General features: G+C 34.0%; 1 protein-coding gene across 4 annotated transcripts in view; it reads right to left on the bottom strand.

Moving 5' to 3' along the window:
• The window catches only part of prkag2a (protein kinase, AMP-activated, gamma 2 non-catalytic subunit a), a 66,011-nt gene extending 41,350 nt beyond the window's left edge, over positions 1 to 24,661 (bottom strand). Inside the window, exons 1-3 of one of the 4 annotated variants that reach the window (XR_013820157.1) lie at positions 24,336 to 24,451; positions 17,420 to 17,491; positions 12,346 to 12,619 (exon numbers count right to left, since the gene is read on the bottom strand). Coding sequence is in view for 3 of the 4 variants with exons in the window: in XM_079862944.1 (XP_079719070.1) it covers positions 12,346 to 12,619; positions 17,420 to 17,491; positions 24,336 to 24,416 (427 nt within the window). In the remaining variant the exon portion in view is untranslated. Of the gene's footprint in view, positions 1 to 12,345; positions 12,620 to 17,419; positions 17,492 to 18,311; positions 18,536 to 19,913; positions 20,113 to 24,335 lie in introns of those variants that run through there. The other 3 variants (XM_079862944.1, XM_079862946.1, XM_079862945.1) reach the window with 3 other exon arrangements.
• Between the last annotated feature and the right edge of the window lie 648 nt (positions 24,662 to 25,309).

The following is a 25,309-nucleotide window of genomic DNA, read 5'->3' as shown; positions in this document are numbered from 1 at the left end:
GCCACAACAGAAAAGACACGTGAACAGCCAGTCAGACTCTTTCCTAATAAGGATATGCCCATGTTTTGACAGGAAATGATGTGCAAACATGGCCGTGACTCTTTGCATCCTCTGATCCAGGGATGAACAGTATTCCCAGATAAGGCCTGAATGAGGGTGAGGAATTCACTGGCACAATGACAGCGCTGAGACATTCCTCAAACATTATCTAGATGTTATCCAGATGTTTGGTTACATGTTAGAAGTTGAAAATGGCACAATGATGAAAACTTTGTAGTTTAATTTAAAATTATTTCTGTACTATATTACTATATTTAATTAAATCTGGGTTTAAGCTTAAATTAATTCATATTCATTTTCAATTTTCAAAAAGATTGAAAAAAGTTACTTATGATTGTACTTGTTTCAGGACAAATTTAATTTAATTAGAGGTAAAAAATAGAATATATATATATAGACACACACACACACACACACACACACACACACACACACTATATATCTATATGTGTGTGTGTGTGTCTATATATTATATATTTATATACAGTATATATATATATATATATATATATATATATATATATATATATATATATATATATATATATATATTGATATACAATATATATATATATATATATATATATATATATATATATATATATATATATATATATATATAACTAATGAAAGACCACCTGCATGACAATTGACCTAAAACCAGATTGTATTAATTATTCAAATAAATTTTCATTTATATATTGTTATATATAATATAAAATAAAATATACAATTCTAAAATAAACAAAAATAAAATGATCTATTCAAGACAAATTTACTTAGCAAAAAAGAAATATATAATATAATATATTAATATAAAAATAATAATATATATATATATATATTTATTTATTTTTTAGTAGTAATATATAGACTATATATAAGACCTATGAGACAATTGGCAGATGAAGCTCTCACTAATACCCCAGACCTCTGAAAAACAAGCATGCATTTTCCCAGTGAGAGAGTGTGTGTGTAGATGGAAAAAAGAGACGCAAAGGCAGGAGCCTGAATATTTCAGCAGGGTCAGATGATTCCTAAAGGGTTCTTATCACTCTCTCTGCGCTGACAGGACCAACCCCTGCTCTCCACACATCCCGGCCTAAAATTAACTCTTGTCTCTCACAGACTGGATACATAACAGCAGTGCTGGCATCAGCTCACAGCATTCATATCATCATAAGACCAGTGCTGCTGAAATCTTTGGGTTATACTCCCTAAAGGCCTGTTCAAACCAAGATGATAACTATAATGATAAAGATATAGTTCTAAAAATTGTTCTAAATATAAAATAATAGTAGAGTCCACACACAAGTATAATGACAACGGTGCTGAGAAACAATATGGCTGGAATCACTTTCAGAACTATTTTTTTTTTCAGCTGACATTGACAGCCAATCAGAATACATCCTGCTTTAAAGAGCTCAAGCATTTAAAGTGACAGACGACAGAACTGCAACAGTGTGGACGCTAATATATTGTTACGTTATTGTTATAGTTATTGTTCTTGGTGTGAATGGGCCTTAAATCATACTGAATATTCTAAGAGGACATTAAAAACACCAAAACTACAAAACAGTGACCAGCCATTTACAATAGCCTTTATGGAGAATCTAAACCAACTGATACAGTACCAAATATGCAAGTGCAACGATGGCAAGATAATCAGATTATACTATGATATTTTGGTATATGCTGTAGCGGAGATAGCGTGGGTGCATGGGTGCGGCCGCCCCAGGGCCCCGTGCCAATTAGGGGCCCCTCAAACGCCGCCGATCTTGCGTCACTGGACAGGAACGGGGCCCTCGCCAAGTGACACATTGCACGGGGCCCTGGCAAAGTAACATATTGCCGACACATTAACTGTAATTATGAGCCCGAGCCCGATTTAGACCCAACCATTTTTAAAATGTGGGCCGTTATAACCAGGGGCGGCGCCAAATAATTTTTTAACATGTGTTGAGGGGGTGCTAGACTTATTAAATACTTTTAATAAATCAAATATTATTAAAGATTTACTATTATTAATAATGTTATTTCAAAACAATATCTCCTTATTTCGACATACTATGTGTGCCGAGTGTGCGTGCAACAAGCAAGATGTGCATTTGTAAATCCGGTGACACGCATGCATTGATTTTTATTAATAAACTAGTCTTTTCTGTCAGTGTCGCTGCAAAGATGAAGTTGACGATCGCCATCTCCGTAGTGAACCCACCTATAGCCTAGAGGGAAATGCACATCTTGGATTACATAATCAGAGTAGCCTATTTCTTTTCATTTTGAATGGTTTCGTTTAAAGACATTTAAAGCTTTCTTTAGATAGCTATATTTCTCATGGCTGAGTTTGCGCTCCTGTTCACGTGCAATGCAATTGACCGCGCGGGCGCCTCCATGTCATGATTTATATTGTCTGCTTAATTTGCTTTATTAAATCCAGGAAATTGGTTGATGAAAAATGTATTAAAATTAAGATACAATTTATACAAAACGAAATTCACTTTAAATAAAGGCTTTCTACAAAACTTCATGAAGAAAATTAAGTTTAATCATGTCTGACCCATTAACAAAATCATGTCTGACCGACTCCATGTCTCCCAATGCATCCTATCATGGTGTTCACTTTTCATAATCAACATAGATGGAAAAAATAACTTTATAATATTTGAACAAATATGAAACTAAATGCTCTTATTTAATGGCTACAACAAATATAGTAGGCCTGCATACTCTCTATTTGTACAAATTGCTGCACATTCAAGTTAATTCTCGAATTAATTTTCAAATTATTGAAAACAATAAACATACCACTTAAAAAAATATATAAATAATATACCGTTGTACTGCAGGCTACATTATTACATATGCATTTATCAGCCGGATTAACCATTAGGGCAACTGGTCACTTGCCCAGGGGCACATGACATCTAAGGGGCCCTGACAGGGCAAAATACAATTTTCCAACGTTAAACAATTCTTCAATAATTAGCCTATTGTAAATGTGATTTGTTTGTTTTTTTCATGCATTAAAACTCTATCCTAATAATATTAATAAGAACATGCTAATTCGTCTATTCAGTTACGTCACGCCAGCGCCCAGTAGGCTAGTAATTTTATTCTTCGCGCAAATATTCGGATTTTAACTTTTTATGTTATTTCAAAAATGGCTTAACCGCTATCTATGATGCATTTAATAAAGAAAAACGTCTTGACAAAGATGACGGGACGCCGTAACAACTTGACACTTTTGTTGTTTGAAAAGAAAACTAATAAGTTTATGACGATGTGAACATATTCAATTCAGAACCCAGACGACTGGCTTGTTTAGAGCAAACATCAGCCATACAAGGTAAGCTATGGGTTTTTTGTCTGGCCCGCCGTGGCGTGATCATGCAATATTTTTTGCTTGTGATATATTTGTGAGCAAGGGGTTTTCTGAAATGTAGGCTATAGAAGCCACATGTGTGGCAGGTTGCAACTCTCAGACATTGCAATTTCTCTTCGTGACATAACTTAGTTGTTTGACAGGACTCGGGTCTCTCTCTCCTGCTATGTTTTTATTTTCCAAGATTAGTTTTAACATTATGTGACCATTGTATATCGACATGATGAAATATTCATTTAAAGTCATTCGTGCATTAATGCTGCATAATTCTACCTGAATGCTTTGACGCGTTTCCACAGCGCACGATGCGAACGTCTGCCAATTCCACCAACTGCGGTAAACGTAGTCTATAATTTGTATTATTTAAAATTACTTTTAACTTTTAAAAACAGACGAATTTTTCAAATTCCAAAGCTTGCAGAAGGTTCCTAATGGCAATACTGACTTAGGCTACAGCTTTCCTTGTAGCCTTGAGTAAATTAACTTGTCTAAGAAAATGATTCATAAAACGTATAAATGTCAGTTGAGCCTGTGTTTACTTTCGTCACTGACACAGACGAAAATGAAAAGACAAAGTTCAGCTTTAGGCTCAGCTTTTGAAAGTCAAAGTTCAGCTTTAGGAGGGGAATAAGGAGATAAGGAGGATAAGGAGACTGAGAGAATAAGAAATATGAAGATGAGGAGAGAGCAGGTATTGACAAATAATCTAATGACAAGGTTTTAAAGCTATTTCTTATCATTTTTTGGCCTTCACAAGTCCTAAATTGCACATATGTAGGTCAGAGAAATCAAAATTTTCTCGGGGGACCATGCCCCCGAACCCCCCTAACTACGGGGGGGACCTTGAGTCTTGTTGCCCAGGGCACAGAAAATTGTTAATCCGGCCCTGTTCATCAGATATTTTACGTTTTTTTAGCGGTTTTAATTTTACAATGATTTGGTAGCAGAGGGCCCCATGATGAAGCTCCATCACTGTACTGAGAGTCTAGCTCCGCCCCTGGGTATATGCCATTGTATTATAACCATATCAATATACTATTGTATATCCATTGTACTCTAATGTAGGCCTACTACTTTAAATAATTCAGATAATTATTAATAGGCTACCATACAACATGATTTTAAAATATATTCTACTGAAACGTATGTACCATGCAGTGTTGTTATTGGTAACTAAACCTAAAACTACAAAAAAAAAAAAAAAAAAAAAAAAATATATATATATATATATATATATATATATATATATATATATATATATATATATATATATATATATATTAGGGCTGTCAAACGATTAATTGCGATTAATCGCATCCAAAATAAAAGTTTGTTTTTACATAATATATGTGTGTGTACGGTGTATAATTATTTTCTATATATAAATACACACACATGCATGTATATATTTAAGAAATATTTGCATGTATATACTGTGTATATATATTTATATTATATATAATTTATATTATATATAAATATTTGATATATAAATAACAATTTTTTTCTTAAATGCATGTGTGTGTATTTATATATAGAAAATAATTATACACCGTACACACACATATATTATGTAAACACAAACTTTTATTTTGGATGCGATTAATCGTGATTAATCGTTTGACAGCAGTAATATATATATATATATATATATATATATATATATATATATATATATATATATATATATATATTTTTTTTTTTTTTTTTTAAGTAAAACGGAAATAAAATAAAATATAAATATTAAATGAAAAACTTAAATTTAAAGGAAAATTGCTTTGGGAAGAAATTAAAATAAATAAGCTGATGTACTAGAATTACTAAAAAAAAAAATAGAAATGCAAAGAAATTAAAATGACAAAAGCACATAAAAGTAATTACTAAAAAAAAAACTGAAAAAAAAAAAAAAAAAAAAAAAAAATATATATATATATATATATATATATATATATATATATATACATTAATAAATGCTATAATAGCCTATTAAAATAATAGCACTTCCACTATACAAGTCTAAAAAATAAATCATGGTAATACCATGGTACTTTTTTAACTATTAAGAGGCCATGGTGGAATATAATTGTCCAGTCTCTTTGCATTAGTATATAAACAATTATAACTTTTATAACCAATAACATGTAGGCTACTTCCTCTCTTTACCCATAGATGGTGGTAAAAGCAATAATGCCTTTTTTGGTCAGTATAGAGGGCATCATGTCACACAGATGAACTCGGACAAGTGTGTGACAGTCCACTGCTGAGATAGGGCTTCTGAGATTCGGTTCGTCGCAGGCATCTGTCAGCTGAACCCCGAGCACACGCTGATTATCTAACCGTTGCCTGGCGACAACTGCTGTGAGTCATTGTGAATCAGCGCTCTAGGGTCTCAGAGCTCCTGTGGTGAAGTGAGTGAGGATGTGTGACAGGTAGAAAAGACCCCACTGACGCGCTTTAGTGCTTCTTTCATGTGCTTGAATGCTCGATATCGCTCTCGCTCTCTCATTGTCTTTCTCACTCTCACTCTGCTGGGAACGCATGGGTGTCTGTGGCCCTGATGCTGAGCTAGTGCAAGTTATACATGGCTGTATTTATATGATTCAAATACAGTAGTCAACATTTGAAGTGGATAAAAAAAGTTCATCAAAGCTGTCCTAAGACAAGAACTGGTATTGTTCAAAATTCATGTATAACTTTGATGAAAGGTTTTGCTGCACTTCAAATGTTGTACACTACTGTGTGTGTGATGATCAATGAAATAGCAATATTTTTTAATATATTTAATAATATATCAAATTAAGTTTTTGTCTGGCAGAAGTATGAAACTCATTCATTTTAAAGGTTGATTTTAAGATTGCTTCTGTGAATCATTTCTAATACTGTCCTGGGTCACCATCTGATAGAAAACCATTGGAGAAAGACTTCATCCTCAAACGACCTTGCAATAATTGTGTTTAGCCTACTTTGCCTCCATCTAGTGGTCGCACAGGAACATGACATGAAAAGCCACTAAATCTGTTTTATAGAAGTCTGGGGGACAAGAAGTATTTTCATTTAAGGAAATGGAGACTAGGATGCGTTCAATTGATCAAAAGCCACAGTAGTGACATTTACCATGTTAGCAAAGATCCATACTTTCAATTCATAAAAGAATCCTGAAAAAATGTATGACGGTTTCCACAAAAAATAATAAGCAGCACAATTGTTTTCAACATCGATAATAATAAGAAAAGTTACTTGAGCACCTGATCAGCATATTTGAACGATTACTGAAGGATCAGCTTTGCCATCACAGGAATAAATTACCTTCTAAAATATATTAAAGTAGAAAATAGTTATTGTAAATTGCAATAATATTTCACAATAATACTGTTTACAGACTTGGTGAGCATAAGATTCTTTTTTCAAAACATAATATAATATAATCATGACTAGACATATCAAGAATGCAACATTTAAATTTTGTCCAGTAGGTGGCGATAAAACCAAACAATCAGATTGTGGCACATACAAGCATCAGTGTATAGAGGATGACACAGCATCATTCCTTCCTAATCACGGTCTTATTGAGGCAAAAACTGAATTGTTATCATATTAGAGACATACGGCCATCCTCATCTCCAGCTGCCTGTGCTAAGGAGCTCTGAGAACATCACGAGTCGAGGATTAATTTCAGCTAATATAATGAAAGCAACCATGATTGAATTATGTGCTTTCTGCATTGATGTCACTGTCTGGGTGCAGCCAAATTCCCGGATATATAAGGATTTAGAATTTCTCTGTCATTTCCTGAATGACAAACACTGCTTGATCAGAAGCTTCTGTCCATCAGTGTTCATTATGCTCAGCCTCAGAGTCACTGGCACAAACACATCTCAGCTAAAAACACATCTGTTCATGAGATGCCCTGAGATATCCAGGATTTTATCAATGCTGAAATGGATCCATATCCCACATCTGTGTGTGAGTGTAAGTGTGTGTGTGTGTGTGTGTGTGTGTGTGTGTGTGTGTGTGTGTGTGTGTAAATGCATCAGATGCACTTAGCAGATAAAAACCTCATTATACAGATCAATTTATTCAAGTAATAAAAAACGTAGTCCAGAAACACATCTTCCTTTTCTCTCTCGAGTGCCTCTAATGTTTTAATACTCTCCCTTGATGTGTTTTAATCTGACCAGCTCTGCCTTACAATCAGACAGAGGAATCCAGCTTTGCTCCAACTCCAGTATTGAATAATAAATCAATACTGTTGTTCTCGGCTGACAGGAAAGTCTGCCAGCCAGAGCAACTAATGGCTCGTCAGAGAAGCATAGTAGTCCTGTTATATAAGTGTGTATGTGTATGAAGAAAAATATTCCCAACTGTGTGTATTGTCCTGTGTGTGGTTCACCGACACACATACTCGCCCACACACTGCAAAAATACACATTTACACTGCATTTTGTTTCCACTACATTCATTTACATTCTGAACTTTTTACAATCTGAAATCACTAGCTACAGTAAAACTGCACAAAATAGTGTCCTGATATATACAAATTCTATTTTATATATAGGGCCTACAAATATCTATTTTAATTGAACAAATTAAAATAAAGAATTTTTATAATATGAACAGAAATATAAATTTTTGTTTATTTATAAATTAAATAATTAATTATTTTAAAATATATATATATTTATATATGTTTATTAGTTTAAATGATATATATATATATATATATATATATATACACACACACACATATATACACACATGAAATAGTGACCTGATATATTTATTTTTATTTTTATTTAAAATAAATAATGTATTATATAAACAAAAATATAAATGTATATATTTCTAAATATATATGTATATATATTCTAAAAAAAAATGTATATATATATAAATTTTTATATATATATATATATATATATATATATATATATATACATAAATTTATATTATAAAATTGCTTTATTATTTGTAAATATAAGACCCATGACCTAACCTACTTTCACTACTTTACCAACCAGTTCTACCTACACATTCAAACTCAGGCAAACACTTAATCACTCTAAATCATCTAATTATAGGTCACTCCACTCTCATACTTATTCCAAGACAAGCTTTAATTTTATAATTATTGATTACACTTTCAGTTCGTGGGAACAAAGTACATTTCGGCTGATTAATCTTTTCCTTGTAAAACTGACTACCCAGAGGCAACAGCAAAGTACTATGTGTCAACTATGTTTTTGTGTGCTTCTAAAATAAATAACAGTCATTTGAAATGTCACGTCACATGGATAGTTTCAATTGTCTTCACTTCAACATCTTCTACTCTTGATGACATTTTAACCACAACCAACAAAATAAACATTGTCAGGAGCCCAGAAAACACAAAGTCATTAGTCACCAAAGATAACACTCATGCATTTGAGTAACACATCATTGAATCTAGAGCTCTGATCACAACCCTACAGTATATCAAGGACAGTAACTTTATATCATAAGAGTATATACAATACTATGGAAGCTTGTTTCCGCCACTGAATAATAAATAAATAATAATAATTGCGACTTTTTATCTCACAATTCTGACTTTTTTTCTCACAATTGCGATATATCAAGTCAGAATTGTGACTTTTTTTCTCAGAATTGCGAGATATGAAGTCAGAATTGTGAGAAATAAAGTCGCAATTCTGAGATATAAAGTCGCAATTGGGAGATATAAAGTCGCAATTCTGAGAAATAAAGTCGCAATTGGGAGATATAAAGTCAGAATTGCATGATATAAAGTCACAATTGCGTGTTATAAAGTCAGAATTGTGAGATACAAACTATTCTGAGGTAAAAAAAAAAAAAAAAAATCTCTTTTTTTTCCTTAGAATTGGACTTTATATCTCACAATTCTGACTTTATATCTCACAATTCTGAGAAAAGATGTCAGAATTGCGAGATATAAACTCGCAATTATGTGTTATAAAGTCAGAATTGCGAGATATAAAGTCAGAATTGCGTGAAATAAAGTCACAATTGCGTGTTATAAAGTCACATTTGCGAGATATAAAGTCAGAATTGCGTAAAATAAAGTCGTAATTGCGTGTTATAAAGTCAGAATTGCGAGATATAAACTCGCAATTGCGTGTTATAAAGTCAGAATTGCGTGATATAAAGTCGCAATTGCGAGAAAAAAAGCAATTCTGACTTTATAACATGCAATTGCGAGTTTATATCTCGCAATTCTGACTTTATATCTCGCAATTACGACTTTATTTTACGCAATTCTGACTTTATATTTCGCAAATGTGACTTTATAACACGCAATTGTGACTATTTCACGCAATTGTGACTTTATATCTCGCAATTCTGACTTTATAACATGCAATTGCGACTTTATTTCACACAATTCTGACTTTATATCTCGCAATTCTGACTTTATAACACGCAATTGCGACTTTATTTCACACAATTCTGACTTTATATCTCGCAATTCTGACTTTATAACACGCAATTGCGACTTTATTTCACGCAATTCTGACTTTATATCTCGCAATTCTGACTTTATAACACGCAATTGTGACTATTTCACGCAATTCTGACTTTATATCTCGCAATTCTGACTTTATAACACGCAATTGCGACTTTATTTCACGCAATTCTGACTTTATATCTCGCAATTCTGACTTTATAACACGCAATTGCGACTTTATTTCACGCAATTCTGACTTTATATCTCGCAATTCTGACTTTATAACACGCAATTACGACTTTATTTTACGCAATTCTGACTTTATATCTCGCAATTGTGACTTTATAACACGCAATTGTGACTTTATTTCACGCAATTCTGACTTTATATCTTGCAATTCTGACTTTATAACACGCAATTGCGACTTTATTTCACGCAATTCTGACTTTATATCTCGCAATTCTGACTTTATAACACGCAATTGCGACTTTATTTCACGCAATTCTGACTTTATATCTCGCAATTCTGACTTTATAACACGCAATTACGACTTTATTTTACGCAATTCTGACTTTAGATCTCGCAATTGTGACTTTATAACACGCAATTGTGACTTTATTTCACGCAATTCTGACTTTATATCTCGCAATTCTGACTTTATAACACGCAATTGCGACTTTATTTCACGCAATTCTGACTTTATATCTCGCAATTCTGACTTTATAACACGCAACTGCGACTTTATTTCATGCAATTCTGACTTTATATCTCGCAATTCTGACTTTATAACACGCAATTGCGACTTTATTTCACGCAATTCTGACTTTATATCTCGCAATTCTGACTTTATAACACGCAATTGCGACTTTATTTCACGCAATTCTGACTTTATATCTCGCAATTCTGAGAAATAAAGTCAGAATTGCGAGATGTAAACTCGCAATTGTGAGATAAAAAGTCGCAATTATCTTTTAAAATGTTTTATTTTGTGGCGGAAACAAGCTTCCATACAATACAATACCCCCAAAAAACTAAACTACTAAAAAATATTAAGATATAAATCTTGGGTAACTTTAAATAGTTTATATGTATTAAATTATAAACTGAGTAAGCTCCTCAAATAAACTACAAACATTTTCTTTTCGTAAAAATCACTCTCCCTCCTCTTGTTTCTGATGTTTAAATCAGACTCACATAGATAACATATTTGAAAGCTGAATTCATTATCAGGGTCTTATGCATTAAGAAACACCCACGCCTCCATTAAATCAGCACACAGCGCAATTATCCACAACATTACACACCCCGGGCTGAGCCAGACCCAGACAACCTGTGAAAGTTTCACTAAATGCTGACTCACACCACACACTGATGTGATAATGGCATTCATAGCATCTCATCTCACCAATGCTAATATAAATTTTGATATTTTATGCTGGTATCTGGATACTGGTATAATAATTCACATTAAACAATCTTTTAGTCTGGATGAATGTTAACTTCATAATCAAATTAAGGGTTAAGCGTGAGTTAAGTCAGCTCATAGAATTAACATCACAAACTCTCACACTGACTACATTTATGGAAGACCGCCAACTCAACAACACAGTGCCAATCATATAATTGTAGAGCACTACATATAAAACATACTTTAGATTAAAAAAAAAGACATTCTCAATAAAGTTGTACAAGTTTCTTGCATTAAGACGTATATTAAAAAACACGTGGCATCACAAAAGAACAATTTTTCGCTAAATTGTGTATATACGTATTATGTACACTACCGTTCCACAGTTGGTAAATGTATTTAATGGTTTTGAAAGAAGTCTCTTATGCTCACCAAGGCTGAATTTATTTGATTAAAAATACAGAAAAAAAAACAGTAATATTGTGAAATATTATTACAATTTAAAATAACTGTTTTCTATTTAATATATTTAAAAGTTTAATTTATTCCTGTGATAACAGCTGAATTATACTTATATCATAATTATTCCAGTCTTCAGTGTCACATGATCCTTCATAAATCATTCAAATATGATGACTTGCTGTTCAAGAAACATTTATTATTATTATCAGTGCTGAAAACAGTTGTGCTGCTTAATATTTTGTGGAAACCGTGATACAAATTTTTTTTTTTCAGGATTTTTTGATGAACAGCATTTATTTGAAATAGAAATAGCTGAATAAAAATATAAATTTCTTAAAAAAAAAAAAAAAAGTAATGTTAGTGTGCGTTCAATAGTTTCTATAAATGGTCTTGGTGGACTAGGGATTTTTAAGGTACAAAAGTCAGATTATGTTTACATGTTACAACAAAAGTATATTTCCAAAGGGGAAGGGAAATGTGATTTGTAATCATATGACCACTTTAAATGTTGCATTTTTCAGATTTTAAGCATTATGGCAGCTGTTTGAAAGACGGACGATACATGTTTCTTACCTTTCCTGGCCCGAGAGAAGAGTTTGATGCTGACAGGAGACGTAGAAGGATTTGTGGACTCTTTGGAGGACGAACGGAACATTCCGGTGAAGCTGCGGCGACGTGAACACTTGGGCGAGGAGTCGTTGTTGGAGGAGTAGGGGAAGATGGATTTGGGAGATCCAGGGCTGTTTTTGGACCGGGCTGGAGCAGACATAGGGCTAGAGGGACGGCTAAAAGGACCCCGACTGAAGAAGGTTTTGGTCGGGCTTGCTGAACGGCAGCCAGGCTCCCCCTGGAGAGTAAATGAAAATACAATCACACACAATATTATGACATAATACAGTCAATGTAGATTCCCAGCTAACAAAAATATGTTCTAAAATATTTTCGCGTTGCTAACGTTCCCATTCAGTTATTTCTGAAAGTTCTCTGAATGTTCAAAACATCCAGTTTTGTGCTAATGTTTTGAGAATATTATTGAAGACCAGATTTGAACAAACGTTTTATTAACGTTACTGGAATAATCTTTGTTCATAATTTTGAGAGAACTTTGCTAGAACGTTAGATAAAATTCTCAAAGTCATATGTGACCCTGGACCACAAAACCAGTCACATGGGTCAATTTTTTTTTTATTGAGATTTATAAATCATCTGAAAGCTGAATAAATAAGCTTTCCAGTGATGTATGGTGGATAGGATACATATATACATATAGAATAATATTTGGTCGAGATACAACTATTTGTAAATCTGGAATCTGAGGGTGCAAAAAAATCGAAACATTGAGAAAATCGCCTTTAAAGTCCATTTATGTTGGCGATTGTGCTGCATTCACTCACAAAAATAAATGTTTTATATATTTAGGGTAGGAAATTTACCAAATATCTTCATGGAACATGATCTTTACTTAATATCCTAATGAGTTTTGCCATAAAATAAAAATTGATCATTTTGACCCATACAATGTATTGTTGGATATTGCCACAAATATACCCGTGTGACTTCTGACTGGTATTGTGATCCAGGGTCACATATGCACAAATTTAAGGATGAAACAATACACTGTTGAGCCTTGAGAGATATCTTTACCTGTGAGATCTTACATCACAGAACAATGACATAAATGTTGATTTTATGCATTCGAGTATAGTCACAAAATCGTCAACTAATGGCATTCTTACAGATTAAGCATATTTAAAGTCATTACTGTGAAGTTATGCATGCTGACCATTGAGGGAATGTTTGAAGGACAGACAGACATTGAGATACTAAATGAAGAGACGTCATAACATTCAGATACATTGTGAGTCCTTGATGTTTCCACCGTTCATTCACATGGGAATTTCACACAGCAAAAACAGCCAGACAAAGCCACGGAAAACTGTTTAGACAGTCAAAAGAACAGATGACCTTGTTTTGTCAAGAGGCTTTTGTTAAATTATAGAGGCTCACACAGTGGCATAAATACCTCACAGTACTGTATACCTAAACACACTACTACACCCCCCCTCGCTCGCTCTCAGAATACAACAAAGTGGGATTTGTAGTGAATGACTGCAAAGTTAAAGGGACAGTTCACTCAAAATGAACACTCTGTCACCATTTACTCATGCAGTGTTGTTATCATTACCTTATTACATACTACTCTTTTGGCATACTGTTTCCCATACTATTAGGGAAATATTTGATTACGGATCCATCTGAAATCATTTCAAGCTTTGTGCGAGGAAAAAAAACTAAAACTGAAGTTGTTTTTCATGGAAAACCTTGAGATCCGCACTAGTTTTCCTTTGTATGTTCAAAAGAAAAAGTAGCATGTGAATGAATCATTCTTTTGAGTCAGATCTTTTTAATGAATCATTCAGTCAGTTCACAGCACTAGTCTAAATTATTAATTCATGAATCAGGCTGATCTGGTTCTTGAGTTCAACTCACTGACTCAGTGATTCATTGAAGGGATGAATATCAGTGAATAACAACTTCAGTTTGGGTCTGCTCCTCACACAAAAACTACCATATGCCTTCTCTTGAAATATAGAATGCAATTCAAAACAGTTCATTATTAAAAATTTTAGTTACACTTTATTTCAATGGTCCACTTTACACATTCTACTAACTATAACTCTCATTAGAGTATTAGAAGACTGTTAGTAGACTTAGGGTTAGGTGTTAGGGATCGGGTTAGTAGAATAAGTTGACTTGTAGTTGCAAAGTTAGGGTTAGGGTAGTTAGAGTGTACCATCAAAATAAAATGTTACCAACATTTCTTGCTTTGCGTTCCACACGCACAAAACTAGAAAGTCTTGCCAGTTTGGAATGACATGAAGGTGAGTAAATGATGAAAGACCATGAAAGACTAAGATGAAAGAAAAACTTTGCTTTGTACACTTAACAAAAGGAGTGATGACATTTTTTATTATTCTGAGACCCTCGGGGTCATGGAAACATTTGACTGTTTCTGTGTTAAAGTGCCGATGGAAAAAAAGTCTGACATTGAGTTTTCATGTTCCTGAACCTTTGATCATGAGATAAATGAAACATACCGACGCAGCAATTTACAAACCTTTCAATTCACACTACCCTTATTTTGGCTCTGATCCAGAATCTAAGGCATTCTTGTGGCAAACGTCTATGCATTTCATTTGCACACAAATGTTCGTCCACACCGGTGATTCTGCATTGACCTTGCCGAGGGTTAATCAGGCATCTGTTCAACAAGGAGAAATATTAGCTAATATCCTGAGTGCTTACAACAAAAAACATTGGTGAAGCAGTGAAGTGGATTATATCTGTTTACAAAATGTGTACTCCAAACCCTCCTAAAGCTTCAAAAGAGCCCTTCAGATTCAGTGACTCCAGCTCACCTTCAACAACAGAGAGGAGGGACTGAACGAAAGACACCACCTGAGACGTGTCAGGTGATTTATCTCCTCTCTAGCCTTGCCTCGCTGGCCTCTATGGGTGATTGATTGTCAGATATGATGATTTCCCAGAATTACTTTGGAATGTTTACAAAGGTAACTGAAGAGCAGATCCTGCCAATATGAGTTAAGCTTAATGACTACAATTACATTGACACTGAAAAGTATTTGGATTATAAGATACACACATAGGACCAGATTTACTAAACAGGGCAAAATAGCATGGAAGTGCAATTCCTAAAAAGTGCAGATGGGAGTGGAAAGTTCGGCGCGTGATCTACTGACGACATAATTTCCATAATGACAAACAAAATCTACCAAAAGCAGCGCAAATTAGCGTCTGGATTAAGACATGCTTTTTTGGCCGTTGAATAATGGCACAAATACCAGTAAATTGACAAGCACAAACCTTAGTGAATCACTTGCATGATTCATTAAATACCCTCCTCCCATTAATTTTGCATCTGAAAGGGAAACTCTAACAAATGCATTCGTTTTTTTGTCTAATACAATAGTTTTTTAATGTCAAAATAGGGTTTGCGCTGTCTTTATTTCTGAATGTCTTTGTATGATGTAACAAAATAACAATTTATATGGCATCTGCAAAAATCTATCACAGTTTCCACAAAAATGTTAAGCAGCACTACTATTTTCGAAATCGATAATACCAAAATGTTTCTTGAGCACCAAATCAGAATATTAATGATTTCTGAAGGATCATGTGACACTGAAGACTGGAGTAATGATGCTGAAAATTTAGCTTTGGCATCACAGAAATAAATTACATTTTAAAATATGTTAAAATGGGAAACAGTTATTTGAAACTGTAATAAGTATTTTCGTTTTTTACTGTATTGTTAATCAAATAAATTCAGAACAAATGTATAAATCTATAAAAAAAATATTAATGAATGACCCCAAACTTTGGAATGGGTGTTTATATCGTTCAAACAGAAATATTTGCTTGAAAAGCATGGTTGTGCTGATTTTAAAATAAATGTCTCTTGGGTTGGTATTGAGGTATCCAAATACTTTCTGGGGCCTGTAAAATTTTATTGTGGTTGCTACACAATTAAATACACAACAAGCATTCAGTAAATTCTCCACATTGCTGGATTGTGAATCCAATGAGAGGTCAGTGCAGGCAAAAAGTACCATGGTAGACATAATTACAAATCAGGTTTTTAGAGCAGACTCATATTCCATCAGAGTGACAGCAGAGATTGAGGACACTGAGGATACAGCAGCTTTCGGACTGCCAACACAAATGGAATGAATCTGCATTTTTAATCTCATCGCATTTGAACAACCTTTCCACTTTGTATTACCAGACCATACACATCACAGCTTACTTTAATAATTATCTACAAAGACAAAACATGCAAACTTTGATTTGGTATCAGTTTTCACACTGTACTTGCGTAGCAGTTGAGCCAAACCTCCCTGTTATAGGACAGATTATAGTCAAATTGCATAATTAAAACAAACAAATCAAATGTGTGATATACACACGACACGTGTGCAATTGTCGTCAACCTTTCAAATGACTTTGGAATAATTTATTGCTTGTTTAAATCATCATAACACAATATTGAGAACTCAGTGTCAGGGGGTAACGCATTACAAGTAATGTGCATTATGTAATCAGATTACTTTTTGATGTAACGAGTAAAGTATCGCATTACTTTATAAATGTAAACATTGAGTTACTTTTACTTTTTAATGCATGTTACTTTTTAATGCATGTTACTTTTTAGTTTAATTAATTTGCTTAAACGTTTTTTTAAACTACTGAATTAAAATTATCTCTCTTCTTAATAACGTATGGTGACTGTATTACTGTGTTAAACAATAGCAAAAAGAACTCACGCAATGCCTGGAAGTGAGAAAAAGTAACGCAAATGTAACGTAACGTAACATTACTTTTCATAAAAAGTAACTAAGTAATGTAATTAGTTACTTTTTAAGGGAGTAACGCAATATTGTAAAGCATCACTTTTAAAAGAAACTTTCCCAACACTGACGAAACCAATAATTTAGCTAGCAATCAACACACACACACACACACACACACATTAAAAATATACACTAATTAGTTTTTCACAACAGTGATTGATTTCAAAACTGTGTTTACTGTTGGCTCAGCCTTGTGCGTGTTTTGGTTGTGTTACCTTGAGCACGCCGTCCTTGTTTACATGTTCCGCATCTCCTTCCAGGAACGGCATGGCGAAGGAGCTCAAGTCCTGCAGAGCACAAACAAACAAAATGATTGAGCTCTTTAAAAATCACTTTCATAACTGTGGCACCTCTCATTCACTCCATAAAAATAGACATAATGAACAGTTCCCTGATCTACAGTGGCTTTCAACTAAATAGATCAAAGGTTAAGCTCTGCAGTACACAAAAAGCACAAGGAATTATACAAATAACAGGCCGACAGGAAAGAGAATAAACGGTTTAGACAGTTTAACAGAAGCACATCACATATGACAGATGGACACTCGGTGGGTGATCCATCTAACCTGTGCAAAACCTCACATGCCCACCCAGAAATACAAGAACAAATTGGAAGAAGAACTCACAGCAGATCCAAAATGTCTCCACTGTCAAAATCCACGGACTTTTATAACCAACGTCAATTACTGTAGCATTGAGCGCTTCGAACACACCATCACCGCCATGCAATGACAGCAGTGGTGGAAAACATACAGTCTCTGTCATTTAAAGTAACATGATCTCATGTGACCGCTCTGCAATTTTTTTTCCGGTCTATGTGAATGGACAGTATGTGTAACCTGTAATGCACAGATTAAATCAGGTATTACTTAACCCTACAGTGGACACTGTTTTCCAAGAAACTCCAATGGGATCAACAAGCGTTTGTTCTATGAAACAAGTAATTTTACCAAGGCCAGCTATAAGAACGAATCTTAAAACTAACAGCATGAAGGTTAAAATAAGATAAATGTGGTCAGTTTCTACAACTAGAATAACTCTAGAATAACACTAACAACATTTGCACAGCTAAACGAAGAAGTTGCGCACGGCAGCTTGCAAACTTACACACAGGTGCTTCAGTTCTTCGTCCATTTCGCTGGCGTTTGCTAATGTAGAATCTTGCACCCAGTACCCAAACTCACTTTGGCAGTAACATAAAGCCTATTCAATTCTCAGAATTCTCTGTGAATGCAACGCAGTGACATTTCAAACAACAGCAGAGGCTTTGCACAAACCACAGAGTCACTGAAGTGCATTACCTTCATCCTCATTACACAAGCCGCTATTGTACTGTAGCCACACAGAAGACGCAATTGTTTAGCAGTCACTCCATATATTTGAGTATTAGTGTGATTTGTACCAGTTTAAAATCCCTTTGCTAGCCTGACTTACAAATTACTGTAACTAATCACACACAAAATTGTTGTTAGTGAAAGTTTCATTCACTTTCCTTAAAGCACATCCGTTTACTTACTGAAAGCAATACTGATATAAAGCATTAGTGGTTGACTGATATAGTGTTTTGTATGGTTAATTACCTAAAAAGAAAAGTGGAAATGGCAAAACATCATTTACTAATTTAGTAACACTTAAATACAATCTACATTAGAATGTTTTGATGCCTAAATTCACATGTAACATTTACTTAGTGTTTTATATTTTATTTATTCAGACAAAAAGTATAGAATTTTATTATTGGCCAAAACATGAAAATAATTATCGGCTTATCGTAATCAGTGTAACACCTGCTTCACATTAAGACACACCATTAAATAAAGCTGAATAATATTGATCATTTTAAAATTTTGATACCATAACATGAGAAAAATGATCAGTGTATCTGAAAATTAATCTCCGTGCATCCCTAATAATAAATAATGATTTCATGGTTCAAAATACATTGAATATAGGAACAGAGCTGAATATAACTGATAATTATTAAGCATTTAATCAATGTAATAAGTAAATCATACAGTTTAGGTCAACCTCAGCCAATGACACCTTGAACCGTTCATGTTTCTCAGTATAAGTGCTACTTTGTATGTTACTTAATTCTTTTTTCTTTAAAATGCCACAACAGCCACTTTAAACATCCTTCTCCCATCTCCCTCATTAAAACCATCCATTACGGATTGACTCATGTTTCTCCTCAACATGCAAATATTCTCTTGTCTCACAACGGGTCAGTCATATCCATGGTAACAGGATTGACTTTCAAAGCCTGAGACAGCAGTTCTGCAGCTGATGTGAGTGAAAGCCAAGAATAATCAAACCCATGAGTTAGAATTCAAATAAACGTCCTTGAAAATGTTTCACCACATGTTGCTGATTAAAAGCAACATTAGACAATCAACAATTAAATTGTTTGATTTCAACAGTATGTTCTGAAGAAGTAGTTGGCCAGATGTACTGTTTATTGCCACATGACAAATACCTTATCACCCAATGTACAAACTAATCAACACTAAAAGCAAGCACATCGTCCTTCTTACAGATAGATCCGAGTCAGTTTCCTTTTAGGAAAGAAGGACCACAGCCAAAGTAGAAAAGCCATCTGTCCTGTAGACGGGGAGCTCAGGGCGAAGGCACCCCGCCTCCATATCCTTGGAGCCCAATACCCGATTACAAGCCCATATTTGCATGCTAGAGATCAGGACGAAATATTACCTCTGCAAACAAGAACTGGAGAGCGATCAAATAAATAACACCCCCTCAGATTCACAGAGTTACAGCTGTAGCGCTCTTCTATCGAGATGCAAGCACTCGGAAATCCCATTAGACGAATGCAGGGTTACTCCAAGGAGCAAGGACAGTCATAACTCACTGATATGATACAGCACCTCCCCTCAGTAACATGGAGGTCAGTGGGGCAAGTCTGGCAATGTGTGTGTTTATACCTAAATATACTTAAATGCAGGAAGGTAATAAGGCTGCTTGCAACTCAGTCTGTTTGTGTATGGATAAACAGAGAAAAATACAGCGCAGGTATTGACTAAGGGAGAGCTTCAGCCTGGTGGGGGTCTGCAAACCATTTTAAAATAATAAAAAAAATGCATCAGGCAAATCCAAGGCAATCATTCAGCATCTCACTTCATGAGTCACAAATGACAAACTTTAACAGCATTTGTGAATCTAGAAATGCTCAAAATGCAAGCGCTTGTGATGCCTCTTTTGTTAGTTTAAACTGACAGCAGATTGTGTACAGATCGATTAAAGTACAATATTTGAGACTTGAAGTTCAGAAGACTGAGATCTGGGGTCCTGCAAAGATCAAAGGCACAGCAAAAAGGTTTTTAGCAAACCTTAAAAAGAGCTTTATTACGTGCAAACGGAAGCAATGTTTTCAGACGCTTAAGAGTGCTTTTTTAACCCACTTAAGTAGGAAATTTCATAATTACTACTATTGTCTTTGAAACAAAGTGTACTGTGGAATATATTGACAAGCATTTATGGTAGACTAAAATATACTTCAACGTCATCTGTATACAGTATATATATATATATATATTAGGGCTGTCAAACGATTAATCGCGATTAATCGCATCCAAAATAAAAAATAAAAAAATTAAATGTTTGTGTTTACATAATATATGTGTGTGTATGGAGTATAATTATTTTCTATATATAAATACACACACATGCATATATATTTAAGAAAAATGTGTTATTTATATATAAAATATTTATATATAATATAAATTATATATAATATAAATATATATATACACAGTATATACATGCAAATATTTCTTAAATATATACATGCATGTGTGTGTATTTATATATAGAAAATAATGATACACCGTACACACACATATATTATGTAAAAACAAACTTTTATTTTGGATGCGATTAATCGCGATTAATCGTTTGACAGACCTAATATATATATATATATATATATAGTTCATGAACACTAGAGGGCGCAGGCTGATAGGTCTTTTACATGCAATCTACAAGCAGTCGCATCATTACCACAGGGCACAATCTGATTGGCCTCTGCTGATCCTGCAGCCAATGAGATTGCTTACTTAACATTTAAAAAGTCTGGTTCATTGTTTGCTAGTCATGCAACATGCTATCAGAGTTCCTCTGAAACCCTCCACCTGTCTACATCTGCTACAGGGTTTATGTATGTCTATTTATGCAGCAGCAGCATATCTTACAAGCTCACAGCATCTCTGTGTAGGCCATCTATTAGTGATGTAAAGTCCGATTAATTTGTGAAAACCGGTTCTTTCGAGCAGTTCGTTTCAATGAACCGGTTCAAAATACCGATTCATCGGTTCTTTACGTCATCACACTCATTATGCATTTCTTTTCTAACAACTCAGTGTCATGTTATACCAAGGAAACATTCAAATAAAGTCATTTGTGTCAACGCATATTGAAACCTTCAAATAAAAAGTTATTTGTGTGAAAGCATTGCTGATTATTGCCTTTTATTCACTTAAGTTAATGGTGTTTGTAGTCACAGCTTCATTCACAGACCCTTTAGGTGTCGGACACAACTGACCAATATTGAGTAGTCTAGCCTACATCTTGGATAAGATTCCTAAACATTTCACACCTACAGCACAAACACGGATATGATCTACATGCCTAACGTACATAGAAAGAATAAACCAGTCTTATAAACTCCTTATTTCTCTTAACAACTTTTTTTCTTTTTGAGTCGGACATGCTACTTCGACTGTGAGTCTTAAACGATCCGTTTAAGAATCGAACATCATCACTAGTATCTATTAGCAGTAGCAAGTCCATATTGCTAATCAAAAGCAGCAGCGTAGCAGATCTAGTCCACCAAGACCAAATACATCGCCATATTCAATAACATGTTAAAACTATTCAGAGAGTTATCATAATTGCAATAAGATTTGCACATTCAAAACATTAAGCGCACTTCTTTTTTCACATAGCCTATACAACATTGAAAGAATCTCAGTTTACTACACTATTGCTAAGCAACCTGCCACTGAAAAAGCAAACATAAACAGCAATCAAAAAGATATGTGTCTGTTTTTGTGTTAATTCAAAATGTAGGGAAATCACTGAACCTATTTCTTATGTACACAAAAGTGCATGCGGGTTCATCCGGGTTGATTACATCCAAAAGCATGTGTATGTAGTAACAATGCTGGCTTTGTGACCTTTAGTTCAGTCATTTATTCACCAACATTTATTAAGAGCAGTAAATGCGGTTAAATATACCCTAATAGTTCACCAATTCAAACTTGAATGACCATAAATGTCATATGTCAATATTGCAGAGTTGATATTGGACATTTATGAGTAATAATAAGAACAGTCTCAGCCCTGATTTTCACATTAAACCTCCAATACAAGATTCATAAAACATTAAAGCCTGCATTCATGCCCATCTGGTCAAAAAAAGTCACTATAAAGAGGTTTATCAGCATTCAGGGAACATTTTCAAAGTGTTCGTCTCTACATCACATGGCTCAAGATTGTTTACTTAATAAAATACGTCTGCAGAGGAAACCATGGCACATATTTCACATATACCTGTTACAATGTCAGGAAACTGCCAAAAATGCCACGATGCAACAAATTATGCAGCGAAAACAGAACCTGTGTTCCCTTCTGATAAATATTGTTTATGTATTCATAGGATTACTCAGTGATGACAGTGATCTGATAATGACACTAAACGGCTAATTAGCAGGTGATTACTGAGTGGCTCCAGCACTGAAACAAACAGACTTGCGGTTTCATCACAGCTTGAGCTGACTGAACCAAAACACTGATCATTGTGCAGGGATTTCTTTTTAATCTAATAATTACACTTTTCTTGTGCTATGCAATTATTTTACTTGCTAAATAATAAGATGGAACTCTGACGTAGTGTAAAATTTCACATCTGTCATCTGTTCTTTCTATACAGAATCAGCACTGATCAGTATTAATTCATAAAAAGCCTTTGTGCATCACCATTTGTTCAGGAAAACCGCACATTAACTGATTGCCATCTATGGTTCTTAAACCCATTAGAGTTGATGACTCCATGTTTAACTGGAGTCAGGTGCGGCCAATTGAAATATGGTCAACCCGGTCAAAACATTTTCATTGCTATTTATGTGAATAGGTGGTTGATTTGATTTGAATATAATGAGTATGCTGTTTAGAACAGGTAGCCTGACATTAATTATCCTGAGAACCAGAATGTTTAGCCATCTCAGAGACTGCCATGCATCTGTCTTAATAATAATAATAATATGAAAACAGACAAATAAAATACTGTCTATATATGTGACCCTGGATCACAAAACCAGTCGCACGGGTATATTTGTGGCAATAGCCAACAATACATTGTATGGGTCAAAATTATCGATTTTTATTTTATGCCAAAAATCATTAGGATATTAAGTAAAGATCATGTTCCATGAAGATATTTTGTAAATTTCCTTCCGTAAATATGTCAAAGTTATTTTTGTGGGTGGATGCAGCAACACAGAGGACTTCATTTGGACAATTTTAAAGGTGATTTTCTCAATATTTACATTTTTTTGCACCCTCAGATTCCAGATTTTCAAATAGTTGTATCTCAGCCTCATATTGTCCTATCCTAACAAACCACACATCAATGGAAATCTTATTTATTCAGCTTTCAGATGATATATACATCTCAATTAAAAAATAAAAAACTTATGACTAGTTTTGTGGTCCAGGGTCACACACACACATATACATACATACATATATATATATATATATATATATATATAGGTATTATTATTATTATTCATATATATAAGACATTATTTAATAAATGTAAATAAAATCTCAATACCTTTTTAGTGGGATATGACATATGCCAGATTTGACAAACAGCCTGTTTAAATGTGAATATATTCAGTAAACACAACACAAAAACACTATCTTGCCTTTTGAAATGCTTCTGAAAAGTCAAATCCATTTGCAGCTCACTTCACAATGTCAGTGCGAAACCATTGCGAGCAGAGTGATTTAAATTTGTAGCTATGTGTCTGTATCATGTTCCAGTCCATGTCCACAACTTTTGGCTTTGAATCTGTGGAAGAAAATCAGTATCGTCGGATATTAACTTACAGGCATGTGTATCCGAAGCGATCTTCTTTTTCTAGAATTTTTCTTCTCATCTTTCTTAGAATCCATTGCTGTGCTGCCCATTTCCCAAATTAATGTATTTATTTTATTTTATTTTTTTATTTATTTTGCTCCTGTATGAGGGCAACCGAATAATAGGTTAATTATCAGTAATATTAAAATTTCGATCTCTCGTTCGAAATGACACTGCGCTCATTTCTCTCGGTTTCTGAAAACAAACACTTGCACCCTGGTTGAAAAAAAAAAAAAACTTGCACGTGAGAGATCAGAAAAAGGTGACGAGGATAAGATGCTCTCCGGTTCTCTGTGGAAGAATCAGTGCGCGCGACTCTCACTATCAAGCATGATGAAAACAGCGCCGCATCTACCTGTCAGTCAGATGACGTAGTGTCCAGGGGGCTGGGCTACAATGCATATTAGTTACTACGGTTACAAGCGCGGATGTTGCAGTGAGAAGAAAGTAGGTTTATTTAAAAGGTAGGGAGAAACAAGACGTGTACTTTTGAAAGTCTTGGCTACAAAAAGGGTACTGAACATATTAGCTGGAAAAAATAAAGATTGAGGCATTGTGTCCAGCTGTCACACTTGGGTAAATTGTAATAATAAAACCTGCAATTAAAGCAAAAAACAAAAAAAAAAGCATGAAACAGCTAAATGTAGTGTATAGAATAATTGTAAATAATAAAAAATTGTTTTGACGAACAGTTATTGAATTAATGCTGTATTACTGTAATAGGCCTAATTAATCAATTGTAAAATAATAGTTGGCTAATTGTAAAAAACATGACAACTCGCCTACAACTACATGGTGATAGCTTGCCTGACCTGGATTTCATGAAAAATGTCCTTGTCCTGAGAACAAAACCTTTCATTTAAAATGTACCTTCATGTGTGATAAAAAGCCCCATGCAGTCAAATACAAATATACTGTATATCTAGATATTTATCAATATAGG

Source organism: Squalius cephalus (assembly GCF_949319135.1).
Source record: "Squalius cephalus genome assembly, chromosome: 25".
NCBI lineage: Eukaryota > Metazoa > Chordata > Actinopteri > Cypriniformes > Leuciscidae > Squalius > Squalius cephalus.
The sequence above is the reverse complement of the archived record's forward strand: the minus strand, read 5'-3'. Positions and strand labels throughout refer to the sequence as shown.